The sequence below is a fragment of the Salmo salar genome, chromosome ssa14, assembly GCF_905237065.1.
Source record: "Salmo salar chromosome ssa14, Ssal_v3.1, whole genome shotgun sequence".
Classification (NCBI taxonomy): Eukaryota; Metazoa; Chordata; class Actinopteri; order Salmoniformes; family Salmonidae; genus Salmo; species Salmo salar.
This window is the reverse complement of record NC_059455.1, coordinates 25,762,414-25,788,566: the sequence shown is the minus strand read 5'-3', so window position 1 is coordinate 25,788,566 and position 26,153 is coordinate 25,762,414. Positions and strand designations below refer to the sequence as shown.

Below are 26,153 nucleotides of genomic sequence, written 5' to 3'. Positions count from 1 at the left end.
ACAGTGCAACAAGTAGGCTGTTGTATTTATTCATTGTTACACTGTATCACTACAAATCTTTTATTGTTACACTCATGTCGGTTGGACTGGCCATCTGGGCAAATGCCAGAAGGGCTGGTCAATTTTCAGACCAGTAATAAAAAATACACAATAAAAAGTGTTACCAAAAGTTGTTTAGAAACAAGTCTGCAATTAAATTATTACAATTTGTAGAATAGTTTTGAAAGAAATAAATTAATTTACAGATTTTTTATTTATTTTAAAAACGGCATAATGGAATGCTGTATAAATTTTGCAGCTGTGCAGCTAGGGAATATGTAAGGGAACATGTCATAATTTAACATACTGTATTTTTTTCAATCTTTTCAAAATATAATAAAACATTGGCTTCATAAAACAGAACTACAGTTCCTAACATTTCTTTTGAATGTACTACAATTTTACAAAAACATAACAATGGACCACGAACATAAATTAACAGTATTGCTGTGCAATACATTTGGACATTATTATGTTCAAATACCATCTTAGACATTAATCTGTGTAAATAGCTGTTAAGTGACGCTTTGTTAAATCTCGATTTATAACACTGTCTTTAAAACACAAATGACAAACTCACTGTTAAAATAATACATGAATTCAACCTATCAAAGAATAATTAATTAAATTCACTTTTAACAAGCAACACCTGTTAATTGAAATGCAATCCAGGTGACTACCTCATGAAGCTGGTTGAGAGAATGCCAAGAGTGTGCAAAGCTGTCATCAAGGCAAAGGGTGGCTACTTTGAAGAATCTAAAATCTAAAATCTATTTTGATTTGTTTAACACTTTTTTGGTTACTACATGATTCCATATGTGTTCTTTCATAGTTTTGATGTCCTCACTATTATTCTACAATGTAAAAAAGAAAGAAAAACCCTGGAATTAGTAGGTGTCCAAACTTTTGACTGGTACTGTAAATCTGAAAAAAGTTATATTTATCTTGTGTGTCTTATGTACAAAGTCCTTATAAAAACACTTCTCCTTGCGTCCATATATTTTCGCTTTGTAACACTGTTGATTACCTGAGTTGAGTATAAATAACTACCCACCCTGCCATATTATGCATCAATACAATAAAGAAGCAAGGTGGTGCCCAGATGGTTTATGAGATTTTCCATTGACCTCATTGCATGTAGATATATGGGTTTGGTTTGTGTACAATATCAGTCAATGCACAGTTGTGAATCATATTTCTCTGCAGGGGTATTTGTCTAATGTCATGTCCATTGTCAGACCAAGGAGGTGAGTCCATGGGTTCCCTCTTTATAGAGTGGACCAGATGATTCCTGAACTTGTAGTTCAGTTTGTTGTCTTGCTGCATGTAGCCTTTATGCTCCACAGTACCATTCCCATATACATTGCTGTCCATACAGTTTGCTCCCTGACTGCTACACAGAGGGTCTGAGTGAGGTATCCTATGATCCTTCTGAGCCCTGCTCCCCACTGGATATAAGTATTTGTGGTATCCGTTGAGCGTTGGGCTCATGCTGGACTTGTTCCTTTGGCAGGTGGTGTATTGGTCGTAGTAGTCAGCCTCTGACTTCACCTGTGGTTCTTCTGAGTAGCCCATGCTGTAGCGCTTCTCGTTCCCCACCCAGGCTCCGTTGTGGGGCATGCTGTAGATGTTGCAACCGTTCTCAGAGTCAGAATCCTGCTCTGTCTTTATGGCTGTCTCAGGCAACACCATGCCATTGTAACAGTCAAGATGGCCGCCAATGTAGTTGTTGTCTGCCTTCATGCCGTCCTCACAGAAGCTCTCCACTTCTGGGCTGTGGAGGCCTCCATACAGTTTGTTCTGAGAGGCATCCTGTCTTTTAGCATGATATCCTGGAGACATCCTGTAAGCTCCAGACTTCCCCAGGTTGTTGTACTGGCTTTGTCTGCCTGGTATGTAGCTGCTGCTGGGGTCCTTTCTTATGGTGGGCCCGGTGCCGATGTTCCATGGATGATTCACGCTCTGAGCTTTGGGCCCACCACCCATGGAAGACAGGCAGAAGTTGATGGGCTCCTCCTGGGTGTAGTAACCATTGTTCCTATACCTGATGCCGTCTTTGGAGAGGGGTGTCCATGGGGTGTAGTGGCAGGGATCTCTGGTTGAGCTGCTGGACCAATTCAGAAGCAGTAAGTCACTGCTGTCACATGAACCTCTGGTGGAGCGATGCCTTTTGTCACTGTGGGAACACAAACAAAGATATTACAGACAGCATTCCCTTATTTAGGAAAATGGCTAAGGAAAATATATCCATGGTCATTTATGCATCATATAATCTTTTAGTTGTGTACATTTACAGTATGAAGTAGTAATTTGCCTGAATTCTGCATACCTAGTGATTGGATTCTGAAACTGATGCTGTAATAAACCTGTGTCTTAAATTGTAAATTGATTGTAAACTAAAGGGTGTACATGGCTGGCTCCTTCAAAAAGTGTTTAGTAAAACCATGATATAGACAGACACACAGTATTTAAAAAAGAATGCTCACTGCTCAGCTCTCCCCATGCTCACCACTCCCACAGTACTGCTTACCTGTGCTTATCTGGTGTGGGGATGACGGGGCCCTTATTCTTGTTCCTGATCGTCATGCTCTTCATCTTCAGCTCTGTGATGAAGGGCATCATGAGGGGCACGGCCACACAGAACAGGGCTAGCTGGGGGGGCAGCAGCTCCCCAGAGTCTGTCTTCTTCTTCTGGCCCTGCAGGAACTTCAGGCTGCCCTGGAACTGCATGCTCTGCCAAACATTCATCAATCAACTAATCAATCAATCAATCAAAGTGAACTATAAAGCCCTTTTTATGTCAACAGATATCTTCACAGTATTTGTGCTTCACAGTAACAGTAACCTAACCTAGACCCCCAAGGAGAAAGTGCACATACATTACTGAATAGAACGCCCACAAATCAGAACTGACTTCATACTGTGTGGAGCATAACGGTTAATGCCGTTTGTAAAACGATATTGTCAGGTACTTGTGTGAGCCGAGGTACTCACTCACCAGGAAGCCTGAGGTGCTGTCCAGCAAGCAACGGACACGGGAAATGAAACAGCGAGTGAGGAAGGAGGTGCGCTCTAGAGGAACACCATCAGGCTCCTGGGCGTGGAAGAGACTGCTCATCACAAAGTCATCACCTACAGGACAGCCACAGCATTTCTGTTAGTACAACCTATGTAATAAATGCCCTACTTTAAATTTGTTTTGGTCTTCTAACCACCAATATTACAGTGAGGGGTTTTAAGATAGTATTGCAAATTACAAATAAAATACAGTATCCTTTCTTTCTTTCTGTGTCTTGTATACAGCAACTAATGTACTAATCCCTTTGTCCCTCTACAAAATGGTCATGAATGGAAACTAATGTAAATGACAAGTTGCATGTGATGATGAGGGGCTTTCCTGCATCCTTTAGCAGTTCCACAGAGTGACAAAGGTTCTGTTGATAGTAATGATCTACACACCAGTTCCTGTGGCTGAGTGCTGGTCCAGGGAGGCCCCCTGGGTCCCGGGGTTCATGGCCCAGTGGAGTTGTCTTCTGAACTCCTGCCGCTCCTCCACATGGATATAATCAAAAACATTCTGGTGCATCACATCCGTCTACGGAGGAGAAGAGGCAGAGGGGAGGAGACGGGGAGGAACGGAGGAGAAACGAGTCATCAAACATTCAGCCCTCCAACCAATTAAACCCCACAGTTACCCGTCCATTGTGTTTGGTCAACGCATTGACCTCCCCACTTAACCTGTGTCACGGTCGGGTGAAACACATCTATGGTCAGACGCCATGGAGGTTTCTAGACAGACACCGCAAGTGTCAGCCTGCAGTGAGCCCACTGAGAACTTAACGCTTCGGTTTTTCGGTTTCCCACCGCTGACCAGGAGGGTGTGGGAGGGAGGGAGGACCTTCTGTGACTGACTCGGTTCAATCAGCATCCCTCCCTCTATGTGGGAGATCTTGATTCTAAACATGGCATAAACTTTTTTTTCCAAATAATTGTTTTTGTAGAAGAAAAGCTTAGATGTGAAACGGAAAGTCAGAATGTATAAAGATTTTGTAACTGTGCTATCATCATTATTATAAATTATGACCCTCAATAACAAAGTGAATTCTGATTTATCATGACTTTGAGAATACAAGGTGTGATTGAAACATTTCAAACTGCTTTGTTTAACTGTTTGCCAGTCAAAGATCTATAAATTATGACTTAAATCAATAAAACTGAGGAGTAAATAGTGAAAGCATTAAGTAATGACTTGTATACAATGTGTATCACAGCAGGGTAATTGGTGACAACAGTTGAATCGGTGAGTAATGAGTTATGACTCCCTGCAGTTTGCATGTATAATATAGATACCGGCCTCCCCTCTCCTCAGTCGGTGGGATGATGGGCGGCCCTCCTCACTGCCTTGTTTGTGCTTTGCGTGACACCAGAGCTGCTTGCACGAGGACAGACGCAACACTATCCTGATGAAAAACCCTGCAACCCCACACTCGTAATTCCTCTCTTTTTTCCATCTCAGCTATACCCTCTGTTCATAAAACGACAGACTAACACTAAAATATTCAACCTTCCCATAATATCCGCTTCTTTTGCATGCAACGCTTTGAACACTTGCCCTGTGAAGCACCCCGTTTGTTGAACACACAGCAACACCATCTCAATTCCCATCAGAGGAACGATCAACTGTCTCTTTAGTCTCCTTCCCATCTTAAAACCCCAGCTTTAATTAGGCCTAATAGAAAGCTATTCAGTTACAAACTTGCAAAGTAAATTAAATGGAAAAGTTCCAACTCTGTTTGCTTCTAGAACAAAAAAATAGTTGTTAAACTCCAGTGAACTACGCAATTGGCTATTTTCAACTTTTGACATGGATGGTCATATGAATCTTTTATACAACCACAGTTTGATATCTGTTTTGTTTCATTTAATTACTAAAAGGGCATGGCCTTGTATTAAAAAACAATTCTATGTACATTTTGTTTTGTTTTCTTTTGTTGGTGGTTTACTATAAAACAGTTTACAAGGCTGTATAACGTTTCCACAGAATGTCATTTTCTATGAAAGGCTTGTACAATGGTACTGTATTTCAACTACCTTTATTACAGCTTGATTGATCATTGACCCTCAATAACAAAGTGAATTCTGATTTATCATGACTTTGAGAATACAAGGTGTGATTGAAACATACCTGATGAAAGCCCAAGTAGTCAACAATGGAGGTGGAGGTGTAGAAGATCAACCCGTCTGTACTCACCACCAAAGCAAACCCAGTCAGGGACTAGAAGAGACAAGAGGCAGGCCCACATGTTAATTAATACACAACACAACGGCATTAACAGTAATGTTAAATGCCTGAGCATGAATTCAGGATATCACCTCTTAATTGAATCAGAAAATGTTCTGTATATTTGTCTTCTGTATTTCTTATACTTTTCCAAAACTTTCAGTATTACCAAAGTCAACATTTTGTTTGCCTTAAAACTTAAATAATAAATGTCATTCATACTGTATGTATGTACTAAGAACACACAGGGGACGAACTTCAGTTGCACTTGATTGATGAGTAGTTTGTTGATACATGTTTTTGATAAAACATCACTATTTCCGATAATGAATGGATATCGGAATGAAACATACAAAATATTCTCTTCATGCCTCCTGATTGGAAGAGAAAAACGGGGAGAACGGGAGGAAACAACACACAGAGTTCCTCATTGACTTCCATGTGTTGGCTGGTGCTGGAGCTGTTGTGTTTGACATTGTCGTGACTCTGGCCTGCTCCTTGGCAGGCCCTGTCACCTCCGGTCTAATTCAAGTCAGCCCAGGTCAGCTGGGCCCTCTTTTCCCACTCTCTGGTGTGATACTGACCTAACCGTGTCACCATCTTCATTCAGCAGCATCATGGTCGGCTGCTTTGGTGTCACGCTATTGTGGGAGGGGAGGGCAGGAGTTCGGGGAGGGCGGAGGTTTGGGGAGGAGGGGTATTCAGAGACAGGGAGGGCTGAGGGTTGGTCTTACTCATCATCCAAGCAGCTCCACTTTTGTGCCACGATATCATCAAGACATGTTCTGAACCTCAAATAATCAATGTGGCTAAATTCAACTTTGTGTCCTTTTTCATTCAACAATTTTATTTATTGTGTCTTTTAAGAAAAAACACAGTCAGGGCAGACTGCTTTTAATTCTGTTTAATGAGCATGTTGTATTTATGGTTTGTTAGTCTTTCACCAATTGGGCACAAGACTACGATGTCCCATTCCTTTCTGTTTTCCAGCCGTATCAGTACTCTCATCGGTGATCTCTTGGGAGGACAAACCACAACCTGACACTTCTGCTCCACTCTGTCTCACCTCCAGTAAGAGGTCACTCTCCACCATGCTGCTGCTGGTCCCCGGGGTCCCCATGGACAGGCTCTCTTTCCTGGTATCTTGGTGGTTCACAGGTGGCTCCATGATGTGCTTTCTGCATGGCTTCTCCTGGATGGCTGGATGTGAGAAAAAAAGACAAAACTTTCAAGGGACTAACAGGTTTACTACTGTAGATGTGGAGTGTATGATAAGTAATCGGTCGATTAGGGTACATTTAAAAGGTAACATTCTCCATTCCAAAAGAACAATTCTCACAATTCAGATTTCAATTCATACTGATATGAACTCATTACTGCAAGATGCACACACAGAGAGTGAGAGAGAGGCAGTACAGTACACACACACACTGTGGTGACATGTTCCTAAAGGGTTCATATTTTCAGTTGATGAAGTATTTAACTTTTTTACAGCATCATTTCCCATCTCCCTTTTTCTTCAAGCTATGATTAAATGGTGTGTGGCTCCTACATTCTGTGTCCAGAGAGAGGCAGTGTTTACACCTGTCTCCCTGGGAACCACAGAGGAGAGAGAGGCAGTACAGTACCAGGCTGCCCCTGCTCCTGGTCCGCTCTGCTGCTTCCCTGTGCTGTGGCATCTTCCGGTTGGCCAGGGAGGGAGAGCACAGAGCAGAAGTGACTGTGGCCAGAGTGCGTGTGAGAGTCCCTGCTGTCTGACAGCCTTTGTGTGTTCACAGCACAAAGATACAGTATATTCACCAGCGGCACGAGGGGGTCGGGGAGGAAAATGGGCGGGAAATTGGCCCCGAGCCACCTTATTAGCGTATTCCCACCCTCCTGGCTCCCTGGCTGCCCCCTCCATGACTAAACCAGGAAATCCAAGTCAGGATCACCAGAGGGAGGAAGGGAGAAATGGATAGAGAGAGAGGGGGAGAGAAAAAGCAAGGGAGTAGGAGCTGGCTGGCTGAGGTGACACTGTCACGCAACTAAAACGTCTGTCAATCTCCTCCATATCCCTAACAGTGGTCTGGCGCCTGTTCAAGCCATTGCATGTAAGGTGGCAAGCTATATTAGCCTACAAAGAATTTCATAATACCTACAGCGGTTAAATATTGATGACACCTAACTTTCACAGAATTCTCTGCCTAAACATAAGGCCCACAATGCAACTGAAACAACATACCTAGTAGATGGGATAAATAATGCATGCAGTTACATTTATATGTATAGTATCACATACAAACATACGCTGTCAAGGTAATAACTAAGACTGCGGGAAATCCATGGCATTATTCCATATGGAATTGTACAAACATCATGTCCTTATGTTGATATACCTTTTAGCATCAACAGCCTATACTGCATGCCATGACAACTGCATTGGTGAAAGCATGGATAACATGGAAATGCACTCTATCAATTGTATTATTTCCACTTTTAGGAGTGAGCTAATGGAGACACCCACAAACACATGCACGAACATGAGCTAACACACACACGCTTGGTGGCAGACACACACACACCTCCGGGGATGATATGAAAAAACCCAGAATAGTATTAATCGCAATCGTGCCAACAACTCCTCTTCCAGCCATTCCCTATTGGTCGGAAACAGCCAGCATATGCTTTGCTGGGAATTACTACTGACAACTTGGTATGTTTCATAGAAAGCACATTCAATATCATTCCCACTCACAATGGATGTTAATGCTCACTTACAACACAGAGGTCACAACTTACATAAGGGCAATGATGAAGAGCACGCACATCTTTGTCCTTCCTAAGATAATGATACCACATACAGTACAAAGCATCTGAGCCTCATCTGGAAGAACCAGTGAAAACAAGAGAAAATTGTTTGCACAATATGTCCAGTTAGATTACCACTGGTTTGACATTTCCACATTCAGACAAACTGCTTGAACTGACCACAGGAACTCAATGGGAGAAGTGCCATTGTTACAGTCAATGATCATTACGCCTCAATCACAGCTGATCCAGTGAAATGTAAACACAAGCTTCCTTTAATACACTTGCCCTCAAACACACAATGAGTCATTCATATTTGCTTCTGTTGTCCTCACAGTCACAGCAAGGGCAAGGCATAAATCATTCAGATGACGTTTCGTTCTTTAATCACGTTTACTGTACTCTTCCTTCAGAGGCTTGTGATGAGTATCTACTGGATCTGTTCTAGATGTTTTATTCAGCAGCTTGTATGAGATGAACACTAAGCACTGCATGTGACTGTATACAATAAGTATGATCAAATGGATCATATGGAGAGAGTGATCTTTGTCAAAGGTACACTCACGCATTGTTACATGAGATGGAGAGGAGCCATACTAGTTAACTAGGTATGCCCAAAATGGACCTATTACCATCAACGGAAGAGTACATGGTGTGCTCGCTAGTTCTTAATACACTGATGTATTTACAATGGAATCCACTAAAGTGGCTCTGGTTCATAACCACATCACAGCACCAATCACTCTTCATCAGGAGACTGAAGCTTTTGAAAGTACACCCAAATTGACTGTGACATTGAATCGCCTGGATGCTATTCCCTCTACTCCACGTAGTTTATTCTCTCTATAGCTCGTCTCATGGCGTGATTCAAGCAGATAGAGTTGACTTCATCGGTCTGCCTGTGACACGGTATTTCTAATGAATGTTCCCTCCACAGTCCATGGAAATCTGACTCATCGCAAGGATTCCTCATGGGATCGGTTGCAGGGCGAATCAGCACGCTAATCCAGGGCATGATTTCATTATCACGTGCTCTAGTTGGAGGTTTGGCTCACCATCATCAATACAAACGGCAGCTTTCATCACGCAAGCCTGAAGGGGGAATCTGGGAGTGGTGCGTGGGGGTTGGGGTAGGAGGGGTGGGGTTGCTGCTGAATGGATCCCAGCATCCACCACCACTACAGATCACCTTAAAGGCCACAGAACATCCCACCCACCCAGCAATCAGGCAGAGGCAAAGGCATACACCTGCTAGAGGAGGAGGGAGAGAGAGAGGAAAGAAGGGATGTGTAGCTGTGGAGGGGAAGGAATGAACGACTGGAGATGGAGTCAAGCAGTGGCAAGTGGCAAGCCAACAATTACCTACCACCACTCACATCACCAGCCATTCCATCTGTTCTGTCCAACACTCCCAGGCTGTGGGGAGTGGGCACGGGCAGGCAACCACTGCTTAGGACTTCAGAATAGCGTGACATATACAGTTCCAATCAAAAGTTTGGAAACATCTACTTAAACAAATCTAAATATATTTTATATTTGAGATTCTTCAAAGTAGCCACCCTTTGCCTTGATGACAGCTTTGCACACTCTTGGCATTCTCTCAATCAGCTTCACCTGGAATGCTTTTCCAAAAGTATTGAAGGAGTTCCCACATATACTGAGCACATGTTGGCTGCTTTTCCTTCACTCTGCGGTCCAACTCATCCCAAACCATCTCAATTGGGTTGAGGTCGGGTGATTGTGGAGGCCAGGTCATCTGATGCAGCACTCCATCACTCTCCTTCTTGGTTAAATAGCCTTTACACAGCCTGGCCATGTGTTGGGTCATTGTCCTGTTGAAAAACAAATGATAGTCCCATTAAGTGCAAACCAGATGGGATAGCGTATCATTGCAGAATGCTGCAGTAGCCATGCTGGTGAAGTGTGCCTTGAATTCTAAATAAATCAGTGTCAACAGCAAAGCACCCCCACACCATCACACCACCTCGTCCATGCAGAGATCATCCGTTCACCTACTCTGCGTCTCACAAAGAGACAGCGGTTGGAACCAAAAATCGCAAATTTGGACTCATCAGACCAAAAGGACAGATTTCCACTGGTCTAATGTCCATTGCTCATGTTTCTTGGCGCAAGCAAGTCTCTTCTTCTTATTGGTGTCCTTTAGCAGTGGTTTCTTTGCAGCAATTCGACCATGAAGGCCTGATTCACGCAGTCTCCTCTGAACAGCTGATGTTGAGATGTGTCTGTTACTTGAACTCTGTGAAGCATTTATTTGGGCTGCAATTTCTGAGGCTGGTAACGCTAATGAACTTACCCTCTGCAGCAGAGATAACTCTGGGTCTTCCTTTCCTGTGGTGGTCCTCATGAGAGCCAGTTTCATCATAACGCTTGATGGTTTTTGCGACTGCACTTTTAGAAATGGTCAAAGTTCTTGAAATGTTCCAGATTGACTGACCTTCATGTCTTAAAGTAATGATGGACTGTCATTTCTCTTTGGTTTTTTGATCAGTTCTTGCCATAATATGGACTTCGTATTTTACCAAATATGGCTATCTTCTGTATACCACCCCTACCTTGTCACAACACAACTGATTGCCTCAAACGCATTAAGAAGGAAATCAATTCCACAAATTAACTTTTAACAAGGCACACCTGTTAATTGAAATACATTCCAGGTGACTACCTCATGAAGCTGGTTAAGAGCATGCCAAGAGTGTGCAAAGTTGTCATCAAAGCAAAGGGTGGCTACTTTGATGAATCTCAAATATAAAATATATTTTGATTTGTTTAACCCTTTTTTGGTTACTACATGATTACATATGTGTTATTTCATAGTTTTGATGTCGTCACTGTTATTCTACGATGTAGAAAATAATACAAAATAAAGAAAAACCCTTGAATGAGTAGGAGTGTCCAAACCTTTGAGGGGTACTGTAAGTCAAATGACTGTAGCTAGCAATAGCATCCATGTTAATGTTGATGTGATGCTGCCTTGGAGGAAATAGCAGGAAAACTAATGATGCACTTGTGTTAGGAAGCTCCAATATTAACACAGTCTTAAGAGGTACAATATCTATGGCTGGATGTTGTACTCTTAGTTGCCAAAATGTCCCTCTGGTGACTATTGACATGGGGTGGTCACTGCTGCTATACTGGCAGACTCTCACCAGAAACAAAAGAGGACAAAGTAAATTGTCCACAGACCATAAAAATGAAGGCATTGTTATTAGTGGACCGGACTTAATTCAGCTGAATGTTAACATGGTGAAACTGTTGAGGTCAAACTAGAAAATATGAGAATACAAACAACCCATTTAAAGATGTTAAAAGCACGCTTGGATCCCACAGTTTCTGTGCCAGGACTTGATGACACGTTGACTGTGTCTGAAAAACAATACCATCCTTTATACATGAACATTGAAGCGGTTGTAAGATTGTCTGAGCGGTTTGCTGAGTAGCAGAGGAATCCTATTGTCTACCATCACACAACGGACCCCTTCCCCACTAGCTTCAACTATGTCATTGCTGACCTGAGCTAACACCCCATAATAACTCAAAGCTACCTGGTGATATAAGAATAGGGGATTTGGAAACTCAAAAGTGTTTTGTTCTATGGGAATAAGTCAAAGAGGAAAGAAATAGAGAGTGAAGAAAAAAAAAGAGATAGCAAGCCACATCATTGCATGACTATTGCCTCTGCTGTACCAGTGTGAGAGAAACAGAAGAATGTGTGGGTGTGATTTCACCTGTTTTGTGTCAGCTGAGTAAATACTTCCTATCAAGAATGGGGAGGGGAACAGAAAATAACAGAGCAGGGAATTAGGAGGTAAAAGGAGGGGAAGAGAGTGTGAAGCTGTGGGATTCCCAAAGCGTGCTGTGTAAATCCTTCACCTGCACGGAATCCCAGGCATTGCGTGAGGGGGGTTCTGGCGGCTCCCGCTCCTGCTCTCCTCCCGCCTGGCTCTGAGCGTGCTCTCTTTCAGTAACATCCCAACACTTTTCTGTGGTGTGCAGCATCACTCCACAACAGGCCCTGACAGGGTCAATGAGGCCTGAAGACTTCAGGTTAAAAGCCTGCGGTGTGACAGACCCAACAGTGTTCAGACGTTTTAATCTGTCACCCTCATGACACTCAACGCCTGTGCTGTGTTTCCGAGCCCAAATGGGGAGAATTTCACAGCAGACAATGGCTCATATACACACACATATACATACTGTAATTTACACGCAATCCACTGACTGGAGCCAGTGCAGCTTTCAGTGCTTGACTGGAAAAACACGGTGGAGAGAATCTTGAAATCTGTCGTCTAAAAGGAAAGCAGATGTCTGCTACTTCACGCATTGCCACGGAACAAATGAAAACAAAAGTTCCATAAACCAAGCTTCGTTACTATAGGGGCATGCTGCACATCCAAATGCTGCATCTTTTTAAATAAAGAGTAAAATACAACAAGAATGTTTTCAGTTATAGAGCCGTTGTTGTAATAGTGAGGACAGTTCAGCAACTGTCAAATAAAATTCCTACAGGTTATTGTAAAAATACTCAAAGAGGACCACTAAGTAATGTCGCTGAACTGAAGAGTTGCATAGTTCATTGTTAATTTCAACAGTATCTGAATTTGTGGTTGAAAATAATATTTTTCCCCACAGAAAAAGGTTGGTTCCAAATACACATTGTCACGTCCTGACCCAAGTAAGATGTCATTTTCTATAGTAGAGTAGGGCAGGGCGTGACAGGGGGTGTTTTGGGTTGTTCTGTGTTTTCTATTTCTATGTTTAAGTTTTAGTTTTCTATTTCTATGTTGGGATTGTTTGGGGTTGATCTCTAATTGGAGGCAGCTGATCCTCATTGCCTCTGATTAGAGATCATATTTAAGTAGGGGTTTTTCTCATTGTTGTTTGTGGGTTATTACCTTTTGAGTAGTGTGTTGTCATCTCTGCGTCATGGTTTGTTGTTTTTACGTTTTCAAGTATTTAAGTGTATTGCATTCAGTTTCACGTTTAATAAATGATGTGGAACTACGAACACGCTGCATTTTGGTCCGCTCCTTCAAACATCCATGACAGAATAACCCACCAACAAAGGACCAAGCAGCGTGGAATGGAGCAGTGGGAGTCGTGGACATGGGAGGACATACTGGAGGGAAAAGGATCCTGGACGTGGGAGGAAATCCAGGCCGGAATGGATCGCCTCCCATGGGAACAGGTGGAAGCAGCGAGGGAAATACAGCGACGAGATCAACAGGCAAGGCAACGAAGGAAGCACGAGAGGCATTCCCAAAAACTTTTTGGGGGGGCACATGGGAAGTTTGGCAGAGTCAGGGTGGAGACCTGAGCCAACTCCCTGTGCTTACTGTGGAGAGCAAGTGACAGGGCAGGCACCGTGTTGTGCGGTGATGCACACTGTGTTGTTAGGGCGCATTCACAGGCCGGTGCAATCTGTGCCCGCACCCTGCAGTTGTCGAGCTGAGTTGAGCATCCAGCCAAGGCGGGTTGTGCAAGCCATACGCTCCAGACCTCCAGTGCGCATCCGCGGCCCAGTACGTCCTGTGCCTGCTCCTCACACTCTCCCTCCAGTGCACCTCCATAGTCCAGTATGTCCTGTGCCTGCTCCTCGCACTCTCCTTTCAGTGCGCATCCATAACCCGGTACAGCCAGTGCCTGCAGTGAGCACTCGGCCCTTAGTGCGTCTCCCCAGTCCGGTGAGATCGATTCCTGCTCCTCGCACTGTCCCTCCAGTGCGCCTCCATAGCCCAGTACGTCCTGTGCCTGCTCCCCGCACTCGACCTGAGGTGCGTGTTACCAGTCTGGCGCCACCTATGCCAGTCCCACGCATCGGACCTCCAGCGACGCTCCTCAGCCCGTGGCCCCCAGCGACGCTCCCCAGTCAGGAGCCCCCAGCGACGCTCCCCAGCCAGGAGCCCCCAGCGACGCTCCCCAGCCAGGAGCCCCCAGCGACGCTCCCCAGCCAGGAGCCCCCAGCGACGCTCCCCAGCCAGGAGCCCCCAGCGACGCTCCCCAGCCAAGAGCCCCCAGCGACGCTCCTCAGCCAAGAGCCCCCAGCGACGCTCCCCAGCCAAGAGCCCCCAGCGACGCTCCTCAGCCAAACCCAGACACTCCCCTGACAGACAGTCAACGTTAAATTTACAACCAGATGTGTGTTTATGCAGGGGAAATGGTGTCGGCGGGAATGGAAAGACTGCCAAATGCTCTGGTTCATGATCTTTTTATAAAACATATTTTTGTAATATTAAAAACATGAGAATTACAAACCAATCTCAGGAACCATGGTGATTGGACTAACATTGACCATCATAACTCTTTACCTCCAACCTTTGAAGGGGGAAAAAACTCTCAATTCTGGATTCAAGGCAATCATTTTAATCCACTGACAATGAGTCAAGGAGAGCAACGGACACCTACTCCCAAAATAATGCCTTTGTAGGTTTTGGAACTATTAGCGATCTCATTTGCTTATGTAATCAGATTTTGAGCTATAGCCAACCAACTATGAGTACAATTACCCAAATTATATACCCTCAATTCCATTCCACTTTCCAAATCAGTCTTCAGAATTCCAGGCCAGCAGGCCCTCGTAGTTGTTCCATTAACTATTTATAATGCCATTGTTATAGGTTTTATGTTTGAGAGACAGCAATTTAGCCATAGAGCAGATTGCATAAAAGCCAAGTGACATCATGGGAGTCATAAAGAAGAGCCGAAAATAATCTTAATACCAATCTTGGTTTATGTGATGTTCTGTATGGTTGCCTGCATGCAAAATAAAACTGAGCACACAAAAAACCAAGCCGTGGTGGAGTAGAATGTGTTTGTCCCACCTTGCATTAAAGGTCCAATGCAGCAGTTTTTACCTCAACATGAAATAATTCCTGGGTAAGTACCTTACTGTGATTGTTTTCAATTAAAATTGTCAAAAAGAAACTAAAACAGTTTTTCAAGCAATTTTGTTTGGACTGTCTGGAAGTGGTCTGAGTGGGGAGGGGGAAACTGAACTAACTGGTGATGTCACCAGGCAGCCCAAATCTCCATCCCACCCAAACAGGCTATAATTTCAGGCAGTCTTTTCAAACAGCTCTTATCTAAAAGGGCTTTATCATAATTTTCACAATATTATTCCAACCTCTGTTGAGTGAAAAAAAAACAGCAGTGTTGCATTTCTTGACACAAAAACTGGTACACCTGGCACCTACTACCAAATCCCGTTCAAAGGCACAAACATTTTTTGTCTTGCCCATTCACCCTCTGAATGGCACACATACACAATCCATGACTAAATTGTCTCAAGGCTTAAAAATCCTTATTTAACCGGTCTCCTTCCCTTCATCTAAACTGATTGAAGTGGATTTAACAGGTGATATCACTAAAGGATCATAGCTTTCACCTAATCAATTTATGTCATAGAAATAGGTGTTCCTAATGTTTTGTACACTCAGTGTATATAAATCACAGGAAAATCACATTGTTGACTGCACTGGGCATTTAATCAAATCCAACATAAACCCACTGACCTTTAAAGAGCGACTGCCCCTGAAACCAACTAATCTCTTGAAAATGGCTTATGTGGCATCGATTTGAGTCAGAAACCTTTATTCTAGTATCAAAATTGACCAAAAAGTATAAATAAAATAATTTTGGTATGAAGTCAGACTTGTCTAAAACAGAGTTTAGAATCTCAGTGCGTCACAACGAGTAAGTTAAGGATGGGTGTGGATTACAATAATGTCAACAAATCATGCCCCCTTTTGCCAAGCTCCACTTTGCGTCCCTTCATTGAGTAGGGCTCTGTTGTTTCATCGCCCCCAACGCATTCAAAGGTCACGGGTGTTTGAGACTAAAAAGCCCTAGCTATACCGGGAGGAGGCAAGATCAGGTGGGGGCATTCAGTACACTTGTAACAACTTAAGCATTATGAAACATCTATTTGATCAAATAGGCCACACGCAGCAAATAAGCCATTACATTTTGTGTTAACCAAATTTGACACTCTCATTGATACCAGGGTCTTATTCACAAGGGTGCCCTGATTACAGCAACGCAACAATCAAACACAATATGAAACAAAACAGCAATCAAATGACAGCAAATGATCTTTGAATAGGTCAATAGCCTACAGATTAATATGAGCAAAATGTAATTGTTGAATTTATGTAGATATTCTAAACTAAGTGTTTTGCTAACTTTCAAATGTAGGAACAGGTCCATGTAGAATAAACAACCCTTTACATAATACCATAGAAGCAGTGTTCTACTAATATACTGTAGCAATGTGTACCTTTCATTGTCATTGCCAGCCAATACAGATACTGTGCCTAATCGCCATTTTGTCTGGTGGTAATGGGGCTACCTTTGCAAACATGTCAGAGTGGTGTCCCATGTATAACGGGAGTTCCCTGATCCTGGTGCAGAATACACAGGATTTCTCCCTCCGCATATTGACTAATACCATTCAATTGACCTTGTCACACTGTCTTGTCAGACCCAGTTGTAAGTATAAAACAGCAAGATTTATCTCAAAAGATTGTCATACAAACCAGCAAATGTAGGCTAATAACAATTACCCACGAGCATTTCTCTCTAAAACACATCTGCCAGTAGAGTAATGAGGTAGAGAAGTGAATGAGACAAGAGGAATATGCAGCTGCCAAGCATAAGCAATGCCATGACTAATGCATTCAGACCAGAGCCTTTAATTCTTTAATTTCATTGGCTTGGAGCATGTATACAGCAGTACTACACAAAGCACAAAGGTCTGGGTGGCTATGGAGGGGTAATACGTATACGAAATAATGACATCAAGGACACCAAATAAATATATCAACCTTCTAAACTCTGACTTAACTACGCTATAAATGTCATAGAAAGCTTATAGGGAAGGTACAGTATAATAACTCACATTGAAGTCAATGGAGCTTCCTGCTCCATACCACCTCTAGACTGGGTATGTGAATCAATCTTAACATCTGTAAAAACATATGTCCTGGTCTCTCTGTAGTGCTGTAAAGGCAATAAGGGTCACTCATTTCTGCAGAGCTGGTCTTCTACTCGTTGCACTGATCTACAGATCGTTTTCATAACCGTTTCTGAGGTCAGAACCCAGTCTGCTGCAGTCACGCAACAGCTCGGCTGGTGAGCTTAACTACACCACTACTACACGAAGAGCCTCTTAAAGAGACAGTGTGCCGATTTCCTAAGAGGCTAAAAGTCCTTCCTCAGTCACAAGTAGTTACAGTACTTACCTGTTTCAGGAGGGCTCTACTGTTACTAACACGGTGCGGTTTTCCTCCTCAATTGCTCTAAGAGCAAACATTTTCACCTCTTGTACTTGTATTTTTTTTTCACTGGGTTTTGTGAGGTGAACTAGATGAGAGGCAGGGAGTAGGTTTTCATTTCTAGGACTGATTTGTAGGTTAGTGTCTTTCGTCATGAATCTTGTTCTGGAGGCAGCTCTGCAGTGGTCACTAGCTGGCACAGACACAAAGTTGTAAAATCGGATTTTAAACCTAAACATAACCTTACATTTTTTTTCCTTCATTTTTACAATATATCCAATTTTGACTTTGCAGCTGGCCCATATAGCGGAAATCACTCAGTTCTGCCTACAGGACTAGACTCATCCCAATAAATGTCAACCTGCAACATTTCACCCTTGCTGATTGACATTACTGTGAGTAGCTACTACAGTAATGCAAGTCTTCAGAGGGTCAGTGTAAGGTGCAGAGGAGAGGATAAATAAGCTGCAGAGGAGAGGATAAATCACTGGGAATCTCAAGAAAAGTGGCGCAGCGGTCTAAAGCACTGCACCTCAGTGCTAGAGGCGTCACTACAGACCCTGGTTCAATTCCAGGCTGTACTACAACATTGATTTGGAGTCCCATAGGGTGGTGCACAATTGGCCCAGCGTCATCCGGGTTAGGATTTGGCCATCATTGTAAATAAGAATTTGTTCTTAACTGACTTGGATAGTTAAATAAAAGGTTAAATCAATAAACAAATCTCCAAAATAAAGAGTAGCCTATATAAACATCAGTAAAGTTACTTGAGGAGCGAAATCTGAAATCTAAATAAGACTACTTACTTTCACAGCCATGTTGAAACTACATCCTATGAAATAATATGCCTGCCTAATTTAAAAGCTTCATTAACAAATTAATTCAACTCAATTGTTACTGCCTAAACCCTCTTTAGACCACTAATCCCCAGTCCGAGATCTTATCTTTCAGTTTTCAGGGGTTTGTTCACGTCTATACATATGGTGCTGTCCTGCAGTCTGCAGATGGACAACGTATCCCTAGTAATGGTAGCTCTTCCAACACCAATTAGGTTACAGGCCAAAGTGACACTCAAGCTGATGGAAGCAATTGTGCGTCTGTCTCACGAGGGCGCCAGAGCTGGTGAAAGGTTTAGCTATCGTCTTAGTTCTAACCCCTAGATTAAAAGAGAGGGGGGATCATTAATAAACAGTCTGTCTTTTCTTATGGACCTGCGTGACCAGGGCTGTGTGTGCTAGCTATGTTGTGCCATGAGATCGTGTCTAGTGCATTGATGATCAACGACGGTGCTGCTATAGACAAAGCTTGGAGTGCGAGTTCACATGAAAATAATTTGGTGACAATAGCCTTTGTGGGGGGATCAGAGATTACATTCTTGAGTCAATAGTGTTTTATATGAAGTGACAAGTGGTAGAGTGACTAGTCCGAAAAGCAGTTGGATTTGTTGTTGTAGAAAAGCATGTCCGTTGTAGCACTAGAAGCCCTGAAGATGGTAATGTATGCTACTACTGTATGCTATTACAGATTATCAACCCCTGTCATCTTCACTTTTGAACATTTGTCTATTTGTCTGTTTCCATTAACATTTTACATTTTAGTCATTTAGCAGACGCTCTTATCCAGAGCGACTTACAGTAATGAATGCATACATTTCATACATTTTTTTATCTTTTTTTTTCTCCGTACTGGTCCCCCGTGGGAAACGAACCCACAACCCTGGCGTTGCAAACACCATGCTCTACCAACTGAGCCACACGGGACCCCATTAACACATTTGTTGTCTTGCAGCTGTCATTGTTATCATGCCAAATTGCATCACAATATCAGTGGTGAAAATGCTTTTTAAAAGAGTGAGATTAGAGATTAAGTTGATGGAATGTTTTTTATGATCTGATGTCACGTTAAAAATCACAGTTTAGACAAAAAGGGCTTGTGCCAAATCAGTTAGCACTGCAGTCTCTGTGCAATAAGACCAAGAGTAGTTCCCCTGCCTTATGACATATTGGGGTCACTACCTCACGCTATTGCGTGCAGATAAATCAGTATATATTTTCGCTCCGTGAACGTCGCCTTTGAGCTGATTGAACACTTTAACCGATAATCTGGTGACTGAATATCAGTGAAAAGCAGTAAGCATACAAAAAAGACATTCACTGGATCAAACATACTGTACATACTATATGATATCATATGACATCTGTAAAGAATGAGATCAATCGTTTTTAATGATAGTAATTATGATGTGGTACAAACAGAACAAGCTAAATTAATTGTACCCTTTTTCTAAAAACAAATGAAGGGAACAATAGCTTTCTGGATTAAGTGTAATAACAAATGGGATGAGAAAATCTATATGATTGTAAATTATCCTGGCCCGTATTAGAATCAGGAGTTAATTGCTTGGATCCATTGGAAGGAATGTTTCTGATCCTTATTGAAAAACAGTCTATTCAAACATGATGACTAGAAACAAGGGGGAACTGGAATTTCCCCGTTCTGCACGCAAGCTGAAGGAAATCTGCCAGAGAAGGTTTTGCAGCTGCCGAACAGCAGTGTAACACTCTGCCCTCCGAGGGCCAATTTCAAAATTATACTCAAAGCACCCAGTAAACATGGAGATGGGAGAACTCAAGACCTCTTCTGTTTACTGTGTCCATTTTAGCCCCTTGATGATAAACACTGCATGTAACTGGAATGGGAAATATGGAACTGTAGCCAGACTGCACTGTGAAACAGCACAATTCAAAGAATTTACAATACTTACACCAAAAGGTTTTACATTAAAGTAATGCTTTCTCAATGGTACATCATAATTTGCCTCTCTTTGTACCAACTGTATAACATTTCAAAACCTTTGTCACTCATCACTTTCAATGTCATTAAATCAACCCTAGAACCTTTTCTGCATTTCCCTATGAAGACAATCACTCTGTACATACAGTGCGTTTCCAGAAGAGCATTTAAAGGTTATGGACGATTACCCAGTCTACCTCTCTTGCTTTCACGTGGTCAAATCCACTCACCTGGCAGCGTCTCAAATACATTAGCTCGGATTAGCTTCATTTTAATTACTTAATTTGGCCACATCTGGGATATAATTCCCTGAAAGTCGGCTCTGATTCAACATTTTAGGTACAGTATATAATTATTATTTGATTTGATTATAACTAATTCAAATTGTGTTTACAATACGTGATAGATCATAAACAAAATCAGAAAATAATCACATTTGAAATCCAGCATTCATATTCACACACAGCCTCCTCCTCGTGTCATGTGAAGTCATCAAGATTCCGACCAAGCAAATCTGATCTATAAAACCCAACATTGTGGCATAGTGCACTTGATACATACCTTTCTTTCTTGTGCATTACAATGAGCCCTGAGGGCGGCCCCGGGCCTTGCCGGGGAGCAGTCACGCGATGCACTCGGGAGAAAGTGGAGCATTCATTAACTCTCTGATCTGACTATGCCTTCCCTGACACTTTCACTAGTGCACAATTACTCCCTCATGTGCTGGAGCACATCACAGCTTCCTAATATCTTTCATGATCTTTTCCTCCGTTACTCTGTATTCCACAGAAATACACTGTCATGTCGGCTCATAGAAATCAAACAGGCAAGTTAGCTGGCGCTGACAAGACGCTCAGCACACATTAAGCTTCAGGTAACACTTTAGGAACAGGCAGCATGGAAAATGACATGATTTCTATGGACTTTTGGGGATTCTTATGAATACATCACATCCTATTCTTGTCTGATCACTTCAAAGAGAAGCCTTTTCATGATGAATGTGCAACAGGCAGTATCAGAACCATGGTATTATTTACCATTGACACTGTGATCCTACCTGTAAGGACACGTACCTCAAACCATAGTGAGCCGTGTAGTTTGTATTAGTTCTATCGTTTTATATTGAAGTTTTAGTCATTTAGCAGGCGCTCTTATCCGGAACGACTTACAGGAGCATTTATGTTAAGGTGCCATGCGCAAGGGCACATCCCATGCTCAGGGATTCAAACCAGTGACCTTTCGGCTACTGGCCCAATGCTCTTAACCGCTAGGCTACCTGCCACCCCATCACTTTACCTGCCCTTTTATAATTGAGCTCAATGCAATGAAGTGAAGTGCATGCCTCAATCCTATTAACCACTCTGTGAGCTTATTGCGATCAGCAGTGAAGACCGTACAAGAGTGCGTGATATCTAAATGGGCCTGATGAACGGAACCTGGCAAGGGGAACCACAGCCGCTGACAAAAAGGAGGAACAGTACATGGCACAACTTGTACTGCACACCCATTCATAAGGCCATAGGGGTTTACAGCGTTATTATGCTCCTGTGTGGCTATGTCGGAAGAGCATGGGACTTACGATTCCCGCTGGGAACACCCATACATAAAAATGTATGCACACATGACTAAGTCGCTTTGGATCAAAGTGTCTGCTAAATTGCATATATTTAAGCAATAAGGCCTGGGGGGGAGGGTTATATAGCCATATAACACAAATCCCCGAGGTGCCTTATTGCTATTATAAACTGGTTACTAACGTAATTTGAGCAATAAAAATAAATGTTTCATCATTCCCGTGGAATACGGTCTGATATACCACGGCTGTCAGCCAATCAGCAGTCAGGGCTCAAACCAGCCAGTTTATAAAATATCCTTATACAGTATCCTTTAAAAGAACAGCATCGATCCTCCTTACTCATACACTGTGTCAGCTGAATGAGATACGTCATCAGATTATTCACAAATGTACTTAGCAAATAGCACACAAAATGAGAGATGACTGAAAAACAAGAAAACCACAGTTCTGGCACACATCCTGTGTTAGTGGTGTAACAGCTACAGCATTGTCTCATTGCCTGTAGTTGTAAATAACATCTGCTCTAAACTTGAAGGTTTGTAGGGTGCTGAAGACCTATAAAAAACAACCACCTGTTGAAACTGGAATATATTCTTGTGTTTGAGGGTCAAATCTTAACCAATATTTGTAGTGCTTCGTTTAGTCTTATCCAGGGGTCAAAAAATCAGACTTGGTGATCAACTCGGGGAGTTAAGTTCTGGGTGATCAAATTTGAGCGTAATTGTGCCCGACAACAGTCCAACAATAGTGTTGGGAAAACAAAGGATTTCGCTCTGCTGCATGCTGTGCTCTCAGCTTGCCCTTGTTGGAACAAAATATTTGGTGGTTTGGGGTCTGCCACTCACGCCTTTCGTTGTGCAGTGCCAATCTACGCAATTATTGACGTGAGACTATTCATGCAAAGATACCCACAGAAAGAGACAAGCTCATTACATCTCTAATGAAGGAAAATGCTTTAATATTTGTTTTCTGTTGTGCTGTAACTGTAGATGGGAGATTTCAATTGGACAATACAATTACTTTAAGTTTGTAGCTACTGATAGTAGTGAAAAGAGCAGAGCTACTAATTTCCTTCATTAGAAAGCATATCTATCCTTTTCGTTATTCAAAACAGGTAAGCTACCTCCAGTTTGAGCTTTGCCTTTGATGCAATTCAAAGCTATAAAGATGTACAGTATATTGCAAAGAAGACATAAATAGCTGATGGCTGACACCTCATTTGACATGTGTCCATTTGAGTCAAAACCTGTTCTGAATCAGATAATCAAATTAACTTAACACATGTTGCAACACCACCTTGACCTACCATATTTAATTACAGAAGGGACTGGAAATGACACAGAAAAAAATAAGGTACATTTAACCAACATATAAATAAGTATATTGCAATAGTTCATATAGGCTACCAGGCACGTAGATCCATTACAAACTGGTTGAATGATCAAGGGTGCCACAGTGGTGTCATGCATGGGTAAAATCTCTGTTTGGTCATGTTTTCCATTTTCATTTTTCTCAACGTAATAAACCTTGTCAAATACGTAGAAAAGTAGGAGAGAGGTAGGAGTGTGCGTGGTGAAAACATCAATAGGCTCGTGATGTCTTGCCTGCTGTAGCGGTCCATGAGATAAACAGTAGAGCACATGTTGAACCTAGTTCAGCACTACTTCAGAAACTTCAGCTCTTATCTATCTAGCTGTCTGAATGTGTTACACCCAGCCTGATGATTCATACCAGCCTTCTACTTTGATCCATGTATGATAAATAACATTCTTTCAGCTGTCTCAATGTTGTCTAAAATGTTGTCTAAATGTTCTCATTAATAATGTTAACAGAATTATAGCTTCATGGCAGGGAAGCAGCACTAGGGTAAAATAAGTGTGGCAGCACAGTGGATGTGATGCACCTCAAGTGTATAAACCAATATTTTCATTATAAAAACAAATAAACTTTGTAAGGTTGTGATAATGAATTGCACAGTACTGTATGCATATGATATAGAATGTATACTAGTGCACCATATAGTGTGACATCTAATATACAACAGTTCCTGCAGTAAAAATAAATCATTTTCATACTACACTATAAGTTGTAATCTTAGCATTCAGGGGCAAATCCCACATGCTCGCTGTCACGATAAGGTGTAACTGCTGTCACGAGAGACTGTATAGGGTGCAACTGCACCACATAGGGACGCTGTGCTGTCCGTACCTTGAAAGAAGCTTTTGACCCGGAGGTAGCTGACGCTGAGACGCAGCACTGAGAGCTTGTCCAGTTTGGAGATGATGTCTGGGGTGAAGGGTAGGAGACTGGCCAGCCGGTCCAGCTCTGCATTCAGACGGTCACGGTGCCTCTTAGATGGGTTGGTCTTCTGGCTGGCCGCTGTCTGTTTTCTGTCGGATATAGAGCCAAATAATTTAGCAAGGTTAATTGATGTTATGAAAAAGTAACAATCTAGGAAGTATTAGATCAATCTCCTGAGGCCAAAAATACAGTGCTATTGCCCCAATGATGACTGGTTTATTCAATAAGCAAGCATGCATTAATGACATTTCAATCCCATTTGGTCTCCTCTGGTATATTAATCAATTGTTATTGGAACCTGTATCATGTCTAAGGGGATATTTTGAGAAAGGTCAGGGGTGGTCTGTGGGGTCTGAGAAACAGTACATTCCTTGAGTAAAAAGTAAACAAAACAATAATGACTAAATAATGAAGAGGGGAAATCTCTGTAGCTGTAGCTTGCAGGTCCTTCAACAGGATAATGCTGAAGAGACAAATGCTCACAGTTGAAAATGAACTATATCAAATAAACTGGTATAATAGGTGTACTGTACCAAATCTTACTCGCCAATGTAATAACAATGTAAATACATGGTATTAGCACCACAATTCAAAGTGTAACCAAATACCCTTGGAAATAAACACAATATAACAATGAATGCTTTTGGGTTTGATGCTCTGTTTAAATTGTAGCTTATGTTTGAACATAAATTATTTTGGTCAATTAATTTACAAATGTGTGGAATATCTATCAATGCCAGACTATGAACAAGGTTGTCATTGTAGAATATATTTTAGTTTGCACATGTAATCAACAGGTATGCATTTCATGTGAGATGAACTACTAAAATCAAATAGGTTGATTCTAAGAACTCATGACTACTATTGTGTTGTCATGTGTTGCTGCCATGCCATGTCGTCGTCTTAGGTCTCTCTTTATGTAGTGTTGTGGTATCTCTTGTTGTGATGTGTGTTATGTCCTATATTTTTATTATATATTTTTTTTATCCCAGCCCCCATCCCCACAGGAGGCCTTTTGCCTTCTGGTAGGCCATCATTGGAAATAACAATTTGTTCTTAACTGACTTGCCTAGATAAATACATTTAAAAAAAATATATTATTGAATGTAACAAGTCACTTTTGCACCACTTTTGCACATGTCAATTAGAATCATTCATTCATGATCAGTAGTGTGCAACAGATGAGAAATATGGTTGCATTATTCCAATGATATAGCTTGATAAGATAGGTCAATGATGATTTAATTTATCAAATAAAATAAAACATTCAATACATAAGTGACAATATCTGGTAGTGGTACTCAACTGTTTTTGGATAGGCTTCCTTCTCTTCCTCCCGGCATATAAGCAGTCCCCAGGTGGAATCATCATCTGAGTCAATTAACATGAATACATTACCGGTCTCACGAAGACAACACTTACACAAAGGGCATATTACGATAAAGAGGTCGACAATTAAAATATAATTCTACAAGTCCCCTTCAAGCTACAATACTGATTAGTGTTTAATATTTATTCATTCATCTATCACAATAAACAACGGCAAGTTGTGCCACAATGAAAAAACGAATTTAGCATCCCGTTATTTCACAATACACGCATCAACCTGCGTACCTTTGTTTACATTTCGGGACCAATGGCATAATAGCGTTGAAAAGTGTAATGTGTAGTAGCCTAAGCGCAGGCATAGTAAACCATCGATTCAAGTGAAATTACCTTTGCTGATAAAATAGTGAAGTTAACACATCTACTAGCTTACATATTGTATTCAAATGTAACAACTCACCTAAAGGCTGTTCCAATCAATTTGCAAATCCAAGTTAATAGGCAGTCATCAACCGTCTAGAGCCCCGTAAATGTACAATTTGTGAATAAAGTTTTTTTTTTTTAAACTAAACTATTGCATACAATACAGCTCTCAGTAAATGTGCTTTATCAGTCGGCGGTCTTCTTGTCAGGGATGTGGTTGATGTTATATACCCGATTGGGTGGCGTTAAATTCCACGTAGGCTATTTCAGGTGGCGGATTCATCCCAATGACCTGGCATGCCCTTCGCACGCAACTCTCCGGGATGCTCTTCAG

General features: G+C 42.0%; 1 protein-coding gene across 1 annotated transcript; it reads right to left on the bottom strand.

Moving 5' to 3' along the window:
- Positions 1-82: 82 nt before the first annotated feature.
- LOC106569285 (aryl hydrocarbon receptor repressor-like) lies at positions 83-25,438 on the bottom strand. Its single transcript, XM_014140471.2, has 8 exons — positions 25,377-25,438; positions 23,978-24,159; positions 6,387-6,520; positions 5,225-5,314; positions 3,499-3,634; positions 3,038-3,171; positions 2,570-2,772; positions 83-2,215 (listed from the first exon to the last, which is right to left on the bottom strand). The coding sequence occupies exons 1-8, from the start codon at positions 25,436-25,438 to the stop codon at positions 1,168-1,170; spliced, it is 1,989 nt and encodes a 662-aa protein (XP_013995946.2). The 3' UTR covers positions 83-1,167.
- Positions 25,439-26,153: the final 715 nt, after the last annotated feature.

What these genes read in the sequence shown, in the direction of transcription:
- LOC106569285 (XM_014140471.2), bottom strand. Translation starts at nt 25,438, where the DNA reads ATGATTCCACCTGGGGACTGCTTATATGCCGGGAGGAAGAGAAGGAAG. An exon ending in GGTCAAAAGCTTCTTTCAAG is followed by an intron (nt 6,521 to 23,977) that starts GTACGGACAGCA and finishes TCTCACATCCAG; the next exon opens with CCATCCAGGAGAAGCCATGC. An exon ending in CCCACACCAGATAAGCACAG is followed by an intron (nt 2,216 to 2,569) that starts GTAAGCAGTACT and finishes GTGTTCCCACAG; the next exon opens with TGACAAAAGGCATCGCTCCA.